Source organism: Dipodomys ordii, unplaced genomic scaffold, assembly GCF_000151885.1.
Source record: "Dipodomys ordii isolate 6190 unplaced genomic scaffold, Dord_2.0 Scaffold1, whole genome shotgun sequence".
NCBI lineage: Eukaryota > Metazoa > Chordata > Mammalia > Rodentia > Heteromyidae > Dipodomys > Dipodomys ordii.
The window spans coordinates 28,199,036-28,219,659 of record NW_012267217.1 but is presented as its reverse complement, the minus strand read 5'-3'; the positions used below and the strand labels follow the sequence as shown (position 1 = coordinate 28,219,659).

General features: G+C 43.1%; 1 protein-coding gene and 1 pseudogene across 1 annotated transcript in view; one reads left to right on the top strand and one right to left on the bottom strand.

The window, feature by feature from the left end:
- The window catches only part of Parp4 (poly (ADP-ribose) polymerase family, member 4), a 114,109-nt gene that overhangs the window by 90,124 nt on the left and 3,361 nt on the right, over window positions 1-20,624 (top strand). The window contains exons 31-34 of the mRNA XM_013010523.1: window positions 3,616-3,675; window positions 8,429-9,259; window positions 14,239-14,338; window positions 19,183-19,315. Coding sequence (XP_012865977.1) covers window positions 3,616-3,675; window positions 8,429-9,259; window positions 14,239-14,338; window positions 19,183-19,315 — 1,124 coding nt within the window. The remainder of the gene's footprint in view (window positions 1-3,615; window positions 3,676-8,428; window positions 9,260-14,238; window positions 14,339-19,182; window positions 19,316-20,624) is intronic.
- On the bottom strand, window positions 18,196-18,480 carry LOC105998076 (annotated as a pseudogene).

The following is a 20,624-nucleotide window of genomic DNA, read 5'->3' as shown; positions in this document are numbered from 1 at the left end:
ATGATTGTCAAAAAAAGAAAGGGATTAATGACCTTGGGATAGTAACATGTATTACAGTCATAGCTACTTGGGAGGGTGAAGCAGGAGTTTTATTTGAGCCTATAAACTCAAAACTAGATTGAGCAATCCCATCCAAAAAACAAAAGACAGGAAAGGAAGGAAGGAAGGAAGGCAGGCAGGAAGGAAGGAAGGCAGGCAAGCAGGCAGGCAGGCAAGCAGGCAAGAGGGAGGGAGGAAGGGAAGGAGGAAAGAAGGGGAAGGAAGGAAAGAAGGAAGGAAATAACAAACACGAGGGGATTTACATGTGGGAGGTACTGGGTTCAATCCCCAGTACCAAAACTCAAATGAATGAATGAGTGGATGGGTGGATGAATGAAAACCTGGGTGATGGTGATAACTTGGGAAAACCATGCTTGTACTGTGTTCACATCCTCCTGCTGTTAAAGCTGCTGGAGGAGCAACCACTACAAAACCAGGTATCATGGCCTGAGCCAAAATATAAATGAACCAAAGCTATACTGAAAAGCTAAGCCAATATCCAGGTGATCTTTAAATGGCATTTCCAAAAGCCTAAAGAGATTTAGATATCTGAGAAACAAAATCTGGAAACAAAAAGATGCACTTGGAAAAAAATATATTCACAAAAGAAACATTAATTTTTGTCCCTGAGTTACTAAGAAAATGGCCAATAATACAAAAGAAAAACAGTCAAACACTTGGATAATAATTAAGGAAATATGAGGGTTCTTAAATATAGCTCATGTTACTAATAGATATGTAATTTTAACCTACTATAAAAATTCATTTTTAAGAATCTGGCTGCAGGGTGAGGTGGCTCATATCTTTAATTCTAGCTTCTCAGGAGGCTAAGAGCAAGAGGATCATTCAAAAACAACCTGGGAAGAAAATCCCATGAATAACAGGCCTAAAATAACCATGAGGCTGGAGGTATGGCTCATTAGTAGCACACCAGCCATGAACGAAAAAGCCAAGCAAGAACTTCAGGCCCTGAGTTCAAGCCCCTGGTACTAGGGAATTAAAAAATCTCCCAAGTTGAATGCCAGGGACAGTGGCTTAAGCCTGTAATTCTAGCCCCCACTGGCCTCTGTGTGACCTGAGATGGTCACAATAACAGGTCAAGCAGCAGAAATCTGAAATGCTATACAAATCTGTGTTTTCATTCAACATGAGCCTACAAATGGATAATTCCATACCTGACCTCATGTGACAGATTAGACACACTAAAAACATTTTCTAAAATATATCTTACACCAGCCTTGAGTGAGCAAAATAAGCCAAGCAATAGCACAAGGTCCTGAGTTCAAATTTCAGTACAGCAAAGAAAAAGATTTGTCAGGAGCTGGTGGTTCCTGCCCATAATCCTAGCTACTCAAGAAGCTGAGATCTGAGGACCATGGTTTGAAGCCAGCCCAGGCAAAAAAGCTCATGAGACTTTTATCTTCAATTAACCATCAAAAAAGCCAGAAGTGAAACTGTGGCTCAAGTGGTAAAGCACCAGCCTTGAGCAAAATGAGCCAAGTAATAGCATAAATCCTTGAGTTCAATCCCCAGAACCAACACACAAACAATAATAAAATAACATATCTGCCTTATACCATATATACCAGGTATATCTGAAACATAAATGAATTGTGTTTACACTTGCAGCCACAACCCAAGATAGCTTATTTTATAGGTGTAAATATTCCAAAATCAGGGGTAAAAGTCCACAGGCCTAAGCATTTCAGGTAAGAGACCCTCAACCTATTGCAAGGTTGCTGAAAGAGCTCAGGAGCCATTCCCATGTGTTTGCCTTGTGGCAGCTGTTCTCTAAAATGGTACTTTCTATTCCAAGCGGAGAGAACAGTAGCATGGGAGCCCAGTGTCTGTGTAGCCAGTAACAAGAATGAGGCAACTCTGCATACATGGAGATAGAAAGGCACCCTAAGACAAAGTAAACAAGGAGAGCAGTGTACTAACATGCTCCTGTCTGTGTAAAAAGAAGAGGATGGCCAGGCACTCAGTGGTGGCTCATGCCTGTAATTGTAGCTTCTAAGGATCAAGTGAATCACAGAACAAGCCAAAAGTGAAGCTGTGTCTAAGTGGTAGAGCACTAACCTTGAGCACAAAAAGTCAGGGACAGTGCTCTGGCCCTGAGTGCAAGCCCCAGGACTAGAAAAATGGGAGGGAAGAGGATGTAGATGTGCTTATTGGTTCACTTCCTTATTTTTACTGTTCGTGTGTGTGTGTGTGTGTGTGTGTGTGTGTGTGTGTGTGTGTGTTGTGCTGGGGATTGACCCACAGGGCCTTGTACATGATAGGTACTCTACTACTAAGCTACAGTGCCCAGCCTCTACAAAGAACAGCTGAGTAGGTAGTAAGTGAGGAGCTTAGGGGTGGTGGTTCTAGGACCATATACTCCTTGGGATGTTTTGAATTTTGTGTCACTGGGATGGCAAGGGCTTGTGAAACTTTTCTTTAGATATTGCTCTGCTCATGAGTTTGTCCTGGGTCCTGGACTTCAGTCACAGAGTAAAATTTTCAGGATAATGCTAGATAGATACTGATGGTTCATGCCTATAATCCTAGTTATTCAAGAAGCTGAGATCTAAGATTCATGGTTCAAAGCTAACCTGTGTAGAAAGGTTTGTGACACTCTTGTCTCCGATTAACAAGTGAAATGCCAAAAGTGGAGAAATTGTTTAAATGATAGAATACCAGCCTGGAGTGGAAAATGCTAAGCAAGAGTATGGAGCCTTGAGTTTAAGCCCCAGAACAGGTACCAATAAATAAATAAGCAAATAAATAAAGACAAGCTGCAATTAAAAAAAAAAAAGACAAAACAAAACCCAGACAGAGCTTCACTGAGCAAACAAGCAGAAGACAAAGACAGGTTTTTGTTTTTGTTTTTTTTGTCGGTTGTGGGGCTTGAATTCTGGGCCTGGGCGCTGTCCCTGAGCTCTTCAGATCAAGGTGAGTGCTCTACCACTTGAGCCACAGCGCCACTTCCGTTTTTCTAGTGGTTTATTGGAGATAGTTTTCTATAGGTTTATTGGAGATAAGAGTTTCACGGACTTTCCTGTCCGGGATGGCTTTGAACCGTGATCCTCAGATCTCAGCCTCCTGAGTAGCTAGGTACAGCTGTGCACCACCAGCACCTGGCCAAAGACAAATCTTATAAATACATTACAAATGACGAGCATATACTACCATACCCAGTCATTAGTTAAGATGAAGTCTCATGAACCCAATTTTTTTCCTAAGCTGGTAGTGAACCACAATCCCCCAATCTCTGCCTCCTAAATAGCTAGGATAACAGGCTTGAGCCAAAGCACCTGGCTCCTTTAAATAAACAAAAATAAAAAAAAAAAACCTCAATGTTGAAGCTTACTGAATGAGTGTAAGACTTAAAGCAAAGGATGTAGTGCCTATGTGCTTTTTGTTTTTTCATTTTTCATTTTATTTTGAAGTCATTGTACAGAGAGGTTTTGATTCAACAAGTCAGATTATGACTGCAATGCATCTTAAGTTTATGTGCTTTGAAGTACAATACTGCTCTATAAATTCCTGGTTGCTCTTTCCCATGCCTCACTTTCCCTGATTTGTCCTTCACAGATTACCTGTTCACTAGGAGTACAGCAAGATGGAGACGTGGATGGCACCAGCTTACTTCAGGTATACCACCATTAAACACACTAATAGATCATGAACTTGAAGGGAAAGAAAAATATATGTATTTGCCAGTTTGCTGTTTGTGTTTTTGTCTATTCGTTCCATTGTTTTGATGTTTCTTTGTTTTTTTGTTTTTGCCGGTCGTGGACCTGAACTCTGGGCCTAGGCACTGTCTCTCAGCTCTTCAGCTCAAGGCTAGCACTCTACCACTTGAGCCACAGCACCACTTCCTGCTTTTTCTTTTTGCTTATGCGGTACTGAGGAATCGAACCCAGGGCCTCATGCATGCAAGGCAAGCACTCTACCACTGAGCCACCTTCCCAGCCCTTCCTTTGTTTTTTTTGAGACATAGTCTTGCTACATAGTCCAAGCTATCACAGGACTGACAGTCCTCCTGCTGTACACTCTCAAGTGCTAAGATAACAGACTTAGGTCCCCAGGCCTCATGCTCCACTGTCATTTATATGTTAACCTTGTTGATGATTTTTTTGTCATGTAGACTTCTGCATTGTGATCCTCCAGCCTCAATCTCCCAAATAGCTGGAACTATCTTTAGAGCTCAGTATGCCTACAACTGTTTTTAATCTTTGGATTTCTGGATTTTTTTTTTCCTGCATGAGTAGCTACATTACATTTAAGTTTAGAAAGGACCAGATGAACTTCTTTGTTGTTGTTGTTGGTGGTGGTGGTGGTGGTGGTCGTGGGGCTTGAACTCTGGGCCTGGGCGCTGTCCCTGAGCTCTACCACTTGAGCCACAGTGCCACTTCCGGTTTTCTGAGGGTTTATTGGAGATAAGAATCTCATGGATTTTCCTGCCCAGGCTGGCTTTGAACGCAATCCTCAGCGGGGGGCACTTTTTTTTTTTTTTAACTCAAGGCCTGGAACTTTTTTAGCTGGCTTGAGCCATTCTTTCAGGCTGGCTTTTAGCTACTTTTTTTGAGAAAGAATCTCACAAACTGCTGCCTAGCTAGTCTTGAACCATGAGCCTGTAGATCTCAGCCTCCTGAGTAGGTACGATGACAAGCATGAGGTACCAATACCCAGCTAAAAGATTTTTTATTAGTATATACTATTTTTGAACAAGGAGATGCAATTTATTATTGTATGTATATGGAAATATCCCTCTCTCTTTTTCTTGTCCCCTTTCTTCCATTTTTAAAACAGTTTCATTATATAGCTATAGAGTACTTTACACATTCAGCCTTCCTGGCCCTCTCCCTTAGCCTTCCTGCCGCCCGCTGCTACCCGTTCCATCATATATGTTCTTTCCTGTGATTTTTTAAAACAAATGTTAATTATACAAAGGGTTTCACCATAATGACTTACATATGTAAGCAGCTTTGTACATACCGAGATGTGTACATATATTATTATTATTTGGCTACCTTAGCCAAATTTTTTTTTTCTTTCTTTCTTTTTTTTTTTTTTTTGCCGGTCATGGGGCCTAAACTCTGGCCCCGGGTACTGTCCCTCAGCTCTTCAGCCCTACCACTTGAGCCACAGGGCCACTTCCAGCTTTTTCTGCTTATGTGGTGCTGAAGAATTGAACCCAAGGCCTCATGCATGCAAGACAAGCACTCTACCACCGAGCCACCTTCCCAGCCCTCTTTTTTGTACTAGTATGGGGGTTTGAACTCAAGGTCTAACTCCTTGCTTAATTTTTGTTGTTTTTGTTTTGGTACTGGTCCCAGAGCTTAAACTGGGCCTGAGTGCTGTCCCAGGGCTTTTTTGTTCCAGGCTGATGCTGTACCACTTGAGCCACAGTTCCACTTAAGCTTTTTGGCAGTTAATTGGTGATAAGAGGCTCGTGGTCTTTTCTGCCCAGGCCAGGCTGGCTTCAAATTGTGATCCTCTGATCTCACCTTTCAGAGTATCAAGAATTATAGGCATGAGCCACTGGCACCCAGCTTTGCTTAGCTTTTTTTTTTTTTATTTTTAAATCAAGGCTGATAGACTACCTCTTGAGCCATACTTCTACTTCTAGCTTTTTGTAGGTTCTCTACTAGATTAAACCTCGAACCTATTAGATCTCAGCCTCCAGATTAGCTAAGATTCCAGGTACCCTATTTTTTAATTTTATTTTTTGCTGAAATATTATGAGACAAAAAAAATTGACACCATACAGTGGCTCTTATTTTCTTTTTTTCTTTGTGAGTGTGTGTGGTGTACATGTGTGTGAGTCAGTACTTGAGCTTGAACTTAGGCCCTCCACTCTCTTACTTGGCTTTTTCACCAAAGACTCCAGCACTTGAGCCACACCTCCATTTCCTACCGCTGGTTAATTGGGGATAAGAGTCTCATGGACTTTTCCCAGTTGGCTTTGAACTGTGATACTCAGATTTCACTCTCCTAAGTAGTTAGAATTACCGGTGTAAGCCACCAGCACCTGGCCCTTATTTTCTTATTGTCACTCTTTCCTTTCCTGGCACTGCAAAGAAAGAAAGAAGAAAATGAGGGCTGGGAAGGTGGCTCAGTGGTAGAGCGCTTGCCTTGCATGCCTGAGGCCCTGGGTTCGATTCCTCAGTACCACATAAGAAAAAAGCCAGAAGTGGCACTGTGGCTCAAGTGGTAGAGCGCTAGCCTTGAGCTGAAGAGCTGAGGGACAGCGCCCAGGCCCAGAGTTCAGGCCCCAGGACCGGACCAAAAAAAGAAAGAAGAAAATGAAGGTATTTTGCTTAAATGATTTTGAATACTTCAGATATTGTTTTCCTTCCTTCTCTCTTTCCTTCCTTCTTCCCTCCTTCTTCCTTCCTTTACTGGTACTATGTCTAGAACTCAGGGCCTTGCACTCCAGTTTGGCTGTTTTGCTCTAGGCTAGCATTCTACCTCTTGAGCCACACCTCTACTTCTGGCTTTTTGCTAGTTATTTGGAGATAAGAGCTCACAGACTTTTCTCTTGGAGCTAGTTTTGAACCTTCTTACTCAGCTCTCAGGATTACAGGTATGAGATATCAATTCCCAGCTTCCCCCAACCCCCAGTTCTAGTGAACTCAAGTCCGGCCACTAGGTACTATTAGGCAAGCATCTACATTTGAGCTGTGTGCCCCAAGCCTTGAAGTCTGTGCTGAGACAGTATAACAGGAAAAAGCAAGGGACTTGAGACACAGGAATACAAAACTAAACATTGAACTAATGCATGGTCTGAATAGAAATGCACAAATACCATTCATGGAAACTGTACCTCCTTCAACCAGTGGCTCACACCTAGCTACTCAGGAGGCTGACATCTGAAGATTGTGGTTCAAAGCCAGCCCGGGCAGGAAACTCTGTGAGACTCTTATCTCCAATAAACCACTAGAAAACTGGAAGTGGCGCTGTGGCTCAAGTGGTAGAGCGCTGACCTTGAGCTGAAGAGCACAGGGACAGCACTCAAGCCCAGAGTTCAAGCCCCATGACGGACCCAAAAAAAAAAAAAGGTCAGGCAGTAGATTGGGCTGGAAAGGGGCTCCGTGGTAGAGTGCTTGCCTTGTATGCATGAGGCCCTAGGTTCAATTCCTCAACACCACATAAGTAGAAAAAGCCAGAAGTGGTGCTGTGGCTTAAGTGGTAGAGTGCTAGCCTTAAGCTGAAGCGCTCAGGGACAGCACCCAGGCCTAGAGTTCAGGCCCCATGACCAACAAAAAAAAATAATAATAAAAAGACAAAATCAGGCATATAAAGAAGACCTTCTTCCCCACCTTTGTCCTTTATTCAGGTAATCATTATGCCCTGAGGTTCAAGCAATATGCCTTTAGAAAAGTCTACTTTTCATGTGAAGAGTGACTGTTACAAATCTTTTTTAAAATTTATTTATTTTTGTTAGACATGGGGCTTGAGGGCACTGTCTCTGAGCTTTTCTGCTCAAGACTACTGCTCTACCACTTTGAGCCATAGCTCTACTTCCAGTTTTCTAACGGTTAATTGTAGGTTAAAGTCTCCAGCCTGGCTTCCAACCATGATCCTCAGATCTCAGTCTTCTGAGTAGTTAGGATTACAGACATGAGTCACCAGCTCCTGGCTGTTTACAAACCCTAAGAAGCAGAAATCAGTGTCAAAAAATTATCTTCTTAGACTTCAGAACTCTCTTGTATCTGAAGTAATGGAATGTATAACAATGCCTACAATAAAAGTCCCAAGCTTACGCTAAAGGATTTGTAACAGAAGCCCATCCCCACCCCACTCAGTTGCCCTAGGACCAGAACAGCTCATTTGCTGGCTGAGCATGCCTTGCCAAAACAGCACAGACGAATACTTCTCCACTTGTGTCTTGACCCACTATTTGTCCTGAAATTCTTTTTTTTGTTGTTGTTTGTCTTAAAACTGGAACTTGAACTCAGAGCTTTGTGCTCTTGCATGGCTTTTCTGCTCAAGACTGGCATTCTACCACTTGAGCCACACCTCCACCTCCAGCTTTCTGCCGGTTGATTGGAGATAAGAATCTCATGGGCTTTTCTGCCAGCAGTTGGCTTCAAACCTTGAGTAGCTTGGATTATAGGTGTGAGCCACAGGCATGCTCTGCTTAAAATTTTTATTCTGCAGTCAGAGACAGGAATCTAAGGACTGAGTTAAGGGGCACCCCCATTTTTCGCTTCTTCCTGAGGGACCTCCTCACCCTCCCTTGACCTTCCCACTGATGGTGTTCCTGACTGTGCAGCACGCTGTGCAGTGACAGAGCAACACACTGGGCAGTGACTGGGCAGTGATTGACAACTGGGAAGAATGTCTTCTTGTTCGGTTTGTTCTGTTTCCCCTTTACAGAGTTTTTCTTTCTGTGCAGCCTCACTCTCCATCCTCCAAATGGAATAAAGAACTGGAACTTACGCATTTATTGAAAGGAAGAAAAAAGACGTTATGTATGCTGGAAACTTGTGAAGATGTTGAAGTTTGCTTAGATTCTCAGCTAGCAGTCCAGCCTTGCTCATTGACTCTTTGCCTCGAAGACATGGACGACTCATTGGATTTGAGCCAGATGAGTTCAATGAAACAAGCAAGAGCTGAACCACTGTCAGGGACACCACTTTCCTCCTTTTGGGCTTCTGAAACCCAAGCTTCACTCCCTTCTCTCTCTCCTTTCCCCCCAACTCCCAGCCAGGCTCTCCCCACTGTATGTGGCAACACCAGCATTGCCCTGCAGTCAGCTCTCCCATGCCCATCTCCAGGTTTGGGATCGGGATCGGGCACTGCTGTCAGTACGTTTTCAGGTGATTCGTTTAATGCCAAGAAGTTGGAACAAAAGATAGTTTATCACACCCTTAAGAAAAGACCCATGGCCCCTAAGCTGGCTTCTCAGCCAATGCTTTCTTCTCCTCCCAGAATTCCTCTTTCCTACTCTGCTTTTTCTGTTGGTCCTGCCCAATGTGGCTTTTCTTTTCAGGCTCAAAATCACCTACTCCTTGATGCTGCCTACAGCACAGACTTGAAAAATCTGCATGGGCAATCGTCCTTATTCTCTCATTCTGCCCAGAAAGACTCTGGGCTTAATGCAGGACAGGACAGACCACCAGAAGTGTACTTCGCACCGAGGACTTTACGCAGGGCCAGCCTGGGGCCTGGAAGTGGCCGTCGAAGATGTGGGCCCTGGTCTGCCCTCTTCCGACTACAAACAGAGGTACTTACTTTATGTCACAATTGGTCCTGTGTGTGTGTGTGTGTGTGTGTGTGCGTGTGCTGGTACTAGGGCTTAAACTCAGGACCTGACACTCTCCCTCAAGACTGGCGTTCTACCACTTGAGCCACTTCAACTTTTTGGTAGTTCATTGGAAATAAGAGTCTCATAGACTTTCCTGCCTAGGCTGGCTTCAAACTGCAATCTTTAGGTCTTAGCCTATTGAGTAGACAAGATTCCGGGTGAGAGCAACTGGTGCCCAGCTATGGTCTTGAGATTTAAACAGCACACTAAACAACAACTCACACAGTACCTATGAGAGCTTGTAAGAAGTGGTACTGCCCATAGTTGTCCAGAGAGAGGGTGGATGCTATAGCCACACTACTGGGGTTTCAGTCCTAGCTCTATTGTGTGTTAGATGTGTGACTTTGGACAAGTTTTTAACCTTTCTGGGCCTCACTTACTTCATCTGCAATGGGCATAATAATGCTACCTCCATAAGAAGTAGCTACAAAGATGAAAGCCCAGCACCTGGCACTGGTTCTATATGGGTTGACATATCTCATCACTGCTATTGTGTTTCAAATTATTAACAGAGATTCTTTTTAAAAATTTCTTCCTGTTTATTTTATTTATTTAATTAATCTTTTTTGCCAGTTCTGGGGGCTTGAACTTAGGGCTTGGAAACTGTCCTTGAGCTTCTTTTAATCAAGGCTAGCACACTACCACTTGAGCCACAGTGCCACTTCTGGCCTTTTCTGTTCATGTGGTACTGAGGACTCGAACCCAGGGCTTCGTGCATGTTAGGCAGACATGTACCACTAGGCCACATTCCCAGCCCTTACCATAGATCCTTTAAGCTACCCACTTGACTATGACAGTTCCCACTTTGCTCTTCCCTACCTTAGTCACCCTAAGGCACGAAGTCTTTGTCCTTCATGGCTAGGATGCCTCTGTTCAGGCTTGCTACACTCTCATATGCCTGTTATGGAATGGATAGAGGACTGAGACCACAAAGAAATTAGTTTTTTTGTTTTTCCTCTTTTTTTTTGTCAGTAGTGGGGCTTGAACTCAGGGCCTAGATGCTATCCCTGAGTTCTTTTGCTCAAGGCTAGCACTTTGCCACTTTGAGCCAGCCATAGCTCTACTTCCTTGTTTTTCCTCGCCATGGGTTCCATGGTGGCCTGGAACTCACTATGCAGTACAATCTGACTTCAAACTGTGATCCTCTTGGACATGTGTAAGGTCCACTCCTGGATGGCGAGCAGACTCCGCCCTCCTCGCAGCCAAGTCTCCGCCCAGTACCTGCATTACCTGGCACACCTCAGAATCCGCTGAGGTCACATCTACACCTTTCTCCCACCTGGTCCCCCCTCCCTTTATTTGGCCACACCTTCCCCCTCCCCCCAGATAAGACCTAGCCCAGGGCCACACACCCTCTTCCCAGCCACGTGGGGTGCCATGCTGGCCTGGTACCAGCCAGAACAATGAATAAACCTACCCCTTACCTGAATACCACGTGCCTGGTGTTGTTTTTACTTGGCCTCCTCTTTAAAAACCTAAAAACATGGGCTGGGAAGGTGGCTCAGTGGTAGAGCGCTTGCCTTGCATGCCTGAGGCCCTGGGTTCGATTCCTCAGCACCACATAAGCAAAAAGAAAAAAGCCGGAAGTAGTGCTATGGCTCAAGTGGTAGAGTGCTAGCCTTGAGCTGAAGAGCTGAGGGACAGTGCCCAGGCCCAGAGTTCAGTCAGGCCCCACGACCAGACCAAAAAACAAAACAAAAAACCCTAACAACATGTACCACCATGCTTGGTAGGAAGGTAATTATAAAGTGTATCTTCAATATACCAGTTTTTGATTTAGAAAAAAAATGTATTTTAAACTACATAAAGTACTTCAATGTTGGGGGAAAAACGGGAGGGATGGAGAGAGATGGGGGAGAATTATGAAAGGGGTGACATTGATTAAGATGCATTAAACTCATAAACTAGCATGCTGAATTGAAATCTCTTTGTCCAACTACTTAAAGACAATAAAAAGAATTTAAGAAGAAAAAATGAATCATGAAGCCAGGAACTCATGGCTCACCCTATAATCCTAGCTACTCAGGAGGCTGAGAACTGAGGATTGTGGTTCAAAGCCAGGAGGCTGAGATCTAAGGATTGTGGTTCAAAGCCAGCCTGAGCAGCAAATTCCATGTACTCTTTTTTTTTTGGGGGGGGTGTCAGTTGTGGGGCCTGAACTCTGGGCCTGGGCGCTGTCCCTCAGCTCTTCAGCTCAAGGCTAGCACTCTACCACTCAAGCCACAGCACCACTTCTGGCTCTTTTCTTTTTTCTTATGTGGTGCTGAGGAATCGAACCCAGGGCCTCAGGCATGCAAGGCAAGTGCTCTACCACTGAGCCACCTTTCAAGCCCCGTCCATGTACTCTTATCTCCAATTAACCACCAGAAAACTGAAAGTGGCTCTGTGGCTCAAAGTGGTACAATGCTATCCTTAAGCAAAAGAACTCAAGGACAATTCCCAGACCCTGAGTGCAAGACCCACAACAATAACAACAGAATAAATAAATAAACCCAGGAATCATGCTGGAAATACTATAGGAGAAAGATGCTAGGACACAGATGCTATGGTTAGCAGTAAAGGTCTACGTTTACATTTTTTCTTTTTTCTTTTTTTTTTTTTTTTGTTAGTTGTGGGGCCTGAACTCTGGACTTGGGTGCTGTCCCTGAGCTCTTCAGCTCAAGGCTAGCACTCTACCACTTGAGCCACAGCGCCACTTCCAGTTTTGTGGTAGTTAATTGGAGATAAGAGTCTCTCAGACTTTCCTGTCCAGGCTGGCTTTGAACCGCAATCCTCAGATCTCAGCCTCCTGAGTTGCTAGGATTCATCTACGTTTAAATTTTTTCTAAGAGGGCTGGGAAGGTGGCTCAGTGGTAGAGCGCTTGCCTTGCATGCCTGAGCTCCTGGGTTCGATTCCTCAGCATCACATAAGCAAAAAGAAAAAAGCCGGAAGTGGCGCTGTGGCTCAAGTGGTAGAGCGCTAGCCTTGAGCTGAAGAGCTGAGGGACAGCGCCCAGGCCCAGAGTTCAGGCCCCATGACCGGAAAAAAAAAATGTTCTAAGAGAAGGCTAAGATAGGTTGAGTACATGTCTAGCATATTCAAGGCTCTGGGTTCTGTCCCTAGCATAGCCAAAAAGCCAAATAAAAATACGAATACCTCTTGTATTAAAATAGGATTACGTCTTTCCATAAAAGAAAACAAACCAGGTGCCAGAGGCACCCACCTGTAATCCTAGCTACTCAGAGTTTGAGATCTGAAGATCAAAATTAAAAGTCAACCGGAACAGGAAAATCTGCAAGAGACTTATCTCCAATTAGCTACCAAAAAGCTGGAAATGGAGCTGTAGCTCAAAATGGCAGAGTGCTAGCCTTGAGCACAAAAGCTCAGGAACAGTACCCAGGTCCTGAGTTCAAGCCCCAGGACTGGCACACACACAAAAAAAGAAAAAGCAATATCAACAATTTCCTAAATTGGTAGTTTCACGGGTATAAACCCCAAATTCATCATATTATATTAAATGCTGTAGCTTTTAATAAGTTGATCATACTTCAAAAAAGTATTTTTAAGAAACAGAATCAGGCAGGGAAGGTGGCTCAGTGGGAGAGTGCTTGCTTTGCATACATGAGGCCCTGGGTTCCATTCCTCAGAACCACATAAGCAGAAAAAGTCAGAAGTGGCGCTGTAGCTCAAGTGGTAGAATGCTAGCCTTGAACTGAAGAGCTGAGGGACAGAGCCCAGGCCTAGAGTCCAGGCCCCACAACTGACAAAAAAAAAAAAGAAACAGAATCATGGTTGCATGCCAGTGGACCATGCCTATAAGGCTAAAAGACTGAAGATTGCAGTTTGAAACCAGCCTGGGCAAACAAATCTGAGAAACCAGCAACAGTTAACCAGCAACAACCAGAAATAGATATGTGATTCAAGTAGTGGAGTGCCAGACTTAAGAGAAAAAGTTAAGAAAGTAAGGTCCTGAGTTCAAGCCCCAGTACCAGCACAAACATTGGTTCAAAGCACTACTAAAAGAAGCTCATAGTTGGGCTTGGAATGTGCCTTAGTGGTATAGTGCTTGCCTAGCATGCATGAAGCCCTGAGTTCGATTCCTCCATACCACATAAACAGAAAAGGCCAGAAGTAGCACTATGGCTCAAGTGGTAGTGTTAGCCTTGAGCAAATGAAGCTCAGGGACAGTGCCCAGGCCCTGAATTCAAGCCTCAGGACTGGCAAAAACAAGAAGAAGGAGGAGAAGAAAGAAGAAGAAGCTCATAGTGTATATTTAAAATGCTATTTGGGAACCTCACTCCAGACTTTTTATAAATCGAGCCAGGTAGCTAAGGTCCATAGAATTTAAGAAATTCCAAAACAGTAACCCCTCTGTATAACACCTTAATAATAACAAAATTTAAAAAAAAATTCCAGCCAGGTGGGAGTGGCTCACACTTATAATCCTAGCTACTCAAGAGGCTGAGATCTGAAGATCACAGTTCAAAGCCAGCTGGGGCAGGAAAGTCCATGAGACTCTTATCTCCAATTAAACACAAGAAAACCGGAAGTGGCACTGAGGCTCAAATGGTAGAACGCTTGCCTGGAGCTGAAGAGCTGAGGGACAGCGCCCAGGCCAAATTCAAGCCCCACAACCGACAAAAAAAAAAAAAAAAAAATCCAATTTCTACAAATGAAGAACTTTGATGTTATCATAATAAAAATTTCAGAAATCTAGGCCTGGTCATGTGGCTCAAGTATAGAGCCTGTGCCTCCATTCTACTATCAAATCCCAGTACCAAAAATCGGAAACTTAATGAACTGAATTGTAATATATATATATATCTGAACTTAATATTTTGTATTATATAACATCACATTACTTCTCTTGTGTGAAATTCTCATTTCATGACTGAAAGTTGTTTTCTTAACTTCATAGGATGGTTATTGGAAACTCACACCAGAACTAGGACTTATATTAAATCTTAATACAAATATATTACACAACTATCTTGAAGAAAAAGGTATTCAATCTCTAGGTAAGTCAATGTTTTCATTTAAAGGTATGGCCTTAATTTTAATAAATTATTTAAAACTAGTATATTCATCTAATATTTGTGGAAGTTATATATAAATAGGATTATTGCCGGGCGCTGGTGGCTCACGCCTGTAATCCTAGCTACTCAGGAGGCTGAGATCTGAGGATCCAGGTTCAAAGCCAGCCCAGGCAGGAGAGACCGTGAGACTCCTATCTCCAATAAACCACCAGAAAACCAGAAGTGGCATTGTAGCTCAAGTGGTAGAGCGCTCGCCTTGAGCTGAAGAGCTGAGGGACAGTGCCCAGGCCTAGAGTTCAAGCCCCATGACAGACCAAAAAAAAAAAAAAAGTAGGATTATATTGTGAAATTGAAGAAAATAGGAGACTTGTTTGTTATCTTATTTATTAGGTAGGGTAAAGTACAAATTTATTAGTATATGTGGTACTATTATAGAAAAGAAACCCCAAATCTTAGCTGAACACAACCAGAGATTACTTCCCTACCCACATCACAGACAATAATGGTTATCAGGGAAGTTACACTGTGCATAGAGCCTGTCACCTTCCTGTGTGGCTTTTAAACCTTAACCCAAGCAGATGGTGGTAGTTCAGACCTGCAGTCTTACCTACTCAGATGTCTGAGATCTGAAGATCTCAGTTCAAAACCAGCCCCGGTAGGAAAGTCCTTAAGATTCTCATCTCCAATTAAGCAAAAGACCAGAAGTGGGCCAGGCACCAGTGGCATTAAACTTCTGGCATTGTGCTAGTTAGTTAGAGATGAAAGTCTCAAGAATTTGCCTGCCCAAGCTGGCTTTGAACCTCATTCCCTAAATCTCAGCCTCTTGAGTAGCTAGGATTACAGATATGAGCCACTAGTGACTGGCTCTACTTTAAGTACTACATTTTTTTAACCCAGGGTGTCACACATACTGGGCAAGTACTCTAATACTAAGCTAATGCTCTCAATCCTTTTTTACTTTATTTTGAGATAGTGTCTCACTAAGTTGCCAAAGATGGCTTTGAACTTCAATCCCCAGATCTCTAGGCTTATAGATGTGAGCCACTGGCACCTAATTAGAGATTTTCTTAAAGAACTACAAGGGTGAACAAATGCAGCAGTGATACTCACTGGACACTATATTGAAAGTGAACTGTACAAATTGTGGAGGAGGGGGATCAGGAGGGAAAAATTGGGAGAAAATGAGGGAAGAGATGACACTTGTTCTAAAAGAAATATACTCATTACCTGCCTTATGTAACTGTAACCTCTCTGTACATCAACTTTACAATAACTTTTTAACTTTTTTTTTTTTTTGTCGGTCATGGCGCTGGGCCTGGGCACTGTCCCTCAACTCTTCAGCTCAAGGCTAGTACTCTACCAGTTGAGCCATAGCACCACTCCCAGCTTTTTCTGCTTATGTGGTGCTAAGGAATCAAAGTCAGGGCCTCATGTATGCAAGGCAAAGCACTCTACCACTGAGCCACCTTCCCAGCCCTACAATAACAATTTTTTTTTGGGGGGTCCGGTCGTGGGGCCTGAACTCTGGGCCTGGGCGCTGTCCCTCAGCTCTTCAGCTCAAGGCTAGCACTCTACCACTTGAGCCACAGTGCCACTTCCGGCTTTTTTTCTTTTTGCTTATGTGGTGCTGAGGAATCGAACCCAGGGCCTCGAGCATGTAAGGCAAGCGCTCTACCACTGAGCCACCTTCCCAGCCCAATAACAATTTTTTTAAAAGCTACAATCCATCAGTTTCTATAGATACATAGAACAGCAGTATCTACCTGCCATTGCCTCTATTTTTTTTCTTTTTTCTTTTTTTTTGCCAGTTGTGGGGCCTGAACTCTGGGCCTGGGCACTGTCCCTCAGCTCTTCAGCTCAAGGCTAGCGCTCTACCACTTGATACCAAACTTAAAAATTGAGTCCAGCACTGGTGGCTCAAGCCTATAATCCTATCCATTCAAGAGGCTGAAAGCTGAGGATCACAGTTCAAAGTCAGCCCAGGGAGAAAAGTCCAGATGCCCATCTCCAATTAATCACCAAAGAGTTGGAAGTGGAGCTGTGGCTTAAGTGGTAGACTGCAAGCCTTGAGCAAAAAAGCTAAAGAGGCTGAGAGTATAGCTTAGTGGTATAATGCTTCCCTAGCATACACGAAGCCCTGGGTCTGATTCCTTAGTACCATATAAACAGAAAAAGCCAGAAGTGGCAGTGTGGCTCAAGTGGTAGAGCACTAGCCTTGAGCACAGAGAGGCTCAGGGACATAGCCCAGGCCCAGAGTTCAAGCCTCAGGACTGGAAAAAGAACAAAAACAACAACTAAAGGACAGTGCCCAGACCCGGAATTCAAGCCCCAGTACTGACAGAAAGAAATAAATTTGAATTCCTAGCACCACACACATAAAATTAGTGGTACACAAGGTTTGATTCTCAGCATTGCAAAAAGAAAATTAATTTGAGATGGATCATAGATCTAAACCTAAAACTATAAAACTTCCAGGAGGCTGGATGTTGATGTCTCATGCCTGTAATCCTAGCTACTTAGGAGGCTGAGATCTGAGGATCACAGTTCAAAGCCAGCCCAGGCAGGAGAGACCATGAGACTCTTATCTCCAATTTACCACCAGAAAACTGGAAGTGGCTCTGTGGCTCAAGTGGTAGAGCGTTCGCCTTGAGCTGAAGAGATGAGGGACAGTGCACAGGCCCAGAGTTCAAGCCCCATGACCAACCAAATAACAAAAAGCAACAACAACAACTCCCAGGTGGACACAGGAGAGCATTTTGAGAAATTTGAAATGGGCACACTGTCAATTTAAAATTTTTCTTGCATTGTTTCAGTATCCTCATGACAAATAGTGCTATAAGTGAAATTAGAAGTGCAGATATCTCTGCTATACTGACTTCCTTCTTTGTTTTCTTTCTTTTTTTTTTTTTTTTGCCAGTCCTGGGGCTTGAACTAAAGGCCTGAGCACTGTCCTTGAGCTTCTTTTGCTCAAGGCTAGCATTCTACCACTTGAGCCACAGCACCACTTCTGGCTTTTTTATGTGGTGCTGAGGTATCAACTACAGGGTTTCATGGTTCGCTAAGCCACATTCCCAGCCACTATACTGACTTCCTTTCTTTGGTTTATACACAGTGTATAAACTATTCTCCATATTGATGTACCACCAATATCTATCCCCAACCAATAGAATGTAAGATTTCTGCTTCCTTCCCAGACGTGCATTTCCCTGATGATTAGTGATATTGAGCATCTTGTTCATATATCTGATGGCCCTTTTTAGATCTTTCTCTGAGAAATGTATATTCAGGTCATTTGTATATTGACTTGTTTTATATTTCTATGCAAGTACTCTATCACTGAGCCATACCCTAGTCCTGTACCACCTGTCTTTATCTGGGTTTTTGTTGTGGGTTTTTTTGGGTTTTATTTTTAGTTCTTTCTGCTTTTGGATGTATTTACCTATTGATTTAGTTCGTTTTTTGAGAAAGAATCTTGCTATGTATCCCAGACAGGCCCACAACTCTGACTCCTCTTTCCCTATCCTCCCAAATGCTGAGATTTCAGGTTTGCATCCCTACAGCTGGCTTTTTATTGTTATTGTTGTTCTAAAGATGATACATGGAGGGGTTACAGTTCCATAAATCAGGAAATGAGTATACTTCTTTTTGGACAACGTCATACCTTCCCTTGTTCTTTCCCAGTTTTGTTTTTTTTTCCTGTTTACCATATTTTTTATTATTTAAAAAGTGGAAAGTAATATTTTCATTGATAACTATCATTTGGTCCTTAGGTAGTTCTTTTGCAGAAAGTTGAGTCCATAATTTTCAAATGATGATAGGACTGTACCAACCAAAGAGTTTCACACAGTTTCAAAAACAGCAGCAATTTCCTTGAACTATCTGTAAAAATTCTGAAACTGAGGAATTGTCATTTCAAAGGACTTGTTCTTTACTTGGCCAGAATGATCTGCCACTTTTAGCATTACTACAACATAAGGATACTTAAGTGATCTACAGCTGTCTGAGCTCACAGCCATACCGAGTTTCCATTGAAAATCTATAAGCTAGCTGGTGGCTTTGGACTTAGCATCTAATGGCTCTCTGCCCCCCAGACTCCTCCATGGCAAAGGGCATGGCGCCTCCATGGTGCCTGCCCCCCAGTTTTGTTTTGTTGGTCTTCGGGCTTAAACTCAGGGCCTGGACACTGTCCCTACGCTTTTTTGTTCAAGGCTAGCACCCTACTACTAAGCCACAGCACCACTTTGAGCTTTCTCATGGTTAATTGGAGACATAAGTCTCATGGACTTTCCTGCCCAAGCTGGCTTCAAAACAAGATCCTCAGATCTAGGCATCCTGAATAGCTAGGATTATAGGCATACAACACCAGGGCTTTCTCAGTTTTTCCCTCTCAGCCCTAGCCACGAGTTGTATTGTTCATTTTTCAACATAGTGTTATACTTGATTTTGTATTTGTGTGTGTGTGTGTGTGTGTGTGTGTGTGTGCGTGCATGTGTGCATGCACACGTGTGCCAATACTGGGGCTTGATCTTAGGAACTGGACATTGTTCCTTAGCTTTTTTACTCAAGGCTGGTACTCTACTACTTGTGCTATACTTCTGCTTCCAGCTTTTTGGTGGTTAATTTGAAATAAGAGTCTTACAGACTTTCCTGCCAGGCTGGCTTTAAACCTCAATACTCAGATGTCAGCCTCTTGAGTAGCTAGGATTATAGGCATAAGCCACCAGCACCTGACAACATTTGTATAATTCTTTAATGGGATTTTTATACATAGACACAATTTGAGATGTGGAATTTCTAACAGAAATAAAGGAGGTTTTTATTTTTAGGTACAAAAGGAAGAGAATGTCTCCTGCACCTGATTGCCACATTGCTGGTACTACAGTTTATTCGAACCAGACTGGAAAAAAAGGAAATAGCCTTCAAATCATTGATGAAACTGGATGAAGCTTCCATTTCCAGGTGACTTTAACTATAGTAATTAGCAACTCATATTTTTAGCTATTTTTTTTGGTCGGTCGTGGGGCTTGAACTCTGGGCTTGAGCGCTATCTCTGGGCTCTTCAGCTCAAGGCGAGCGCTCTACCGCTTGAGCCACAGTGCCACTTCTGGTTTTCTAGTGGTTTATTGGTGTAAGAGTCTCACGGACTTTCCTGCCCGAGCTGGCTTTGAACCATGATCCTCAGATTTCAGCCTCCTGAGTAGCTAGGATTACAGGTATGAGCCACTGGTGCCCAACTTTTTAGTTATCTCTTTTTTTTTGGGGGGGGGTCCGGTCGTGGGGCCTTAACTCTGGTTATTTCTTAAAATAAGCCTTACAAGATTCTATATTGAATTGTTTTATGTGTATTGCTACTTTGAAGTACAAAGAAAATCTTTGTACCTTGGTATGTAAGCTGAGATTTTTGCCTCTGGCTTCATGATAGTCATCTCAGAGAATTTATGTACAGCTTATACTTGCTCTCTGGACTGCTGTTTGGTATTCTTTACTAGAGGGGGTTGATCCCAGGTGCCTTTAGAATATCAGGCCTGTTCCCAACAACTGCAGGTCCTAGCACAAGAATGTTGGTGGAAACCCACATACTCGATGTCTGGAACTCAGTGGTGAAGCACTTGTCTAGCATGTGCAGAGCCTAGAACTCAGTACCTAGCACTGCATACACATGCATGTACACATAAACACATATTTTTTTTTGCCAGTCATAGGGCTTTACCTGAAGGCCTGGGCATTGTCCCTGGGCTTCTTTAGCTCTCTATCACTTGAGTCACAGCACCACTTCCAGCTTTATCTGTTTATGTGGTACTGAGGAATCAAACCCAGAGCTTTGTGCATGCTAGAAAAGCACTCTACCAGTTAGCCACATTCCCAACCCATATAAACTCATCTTATAAATAAAACTAGCAGGCCAAACATGGTGGTTTACACTTGTAGTATCAGCATTTAGAGGTAAAGTTCAATAGTTAATACTGTGAGGAGACAAAAAAAATGTGAAGCTTTGTGAAAGATCATAAAATAACACATAATGCCCACATTTTACCATTTTAACATTTAGGTGCACCCTTAGAAAATAGAATGTAACAACAACAGCAGCAAAACTCCCTAGAACATTTGGAGAAATTAAATGTTCCCTAAAGCTGGGCACCGGTGGCTCACGCCTGTAATCCTAGTTATTCAGGAGGCTGAGATCTGAGGATCATGGTTCAAAGCCAGCCCAGGCAGGAAAGTCTGTGAGACTCTTATCTCCAATAAACCACTAGAAAACCGGAAGTGG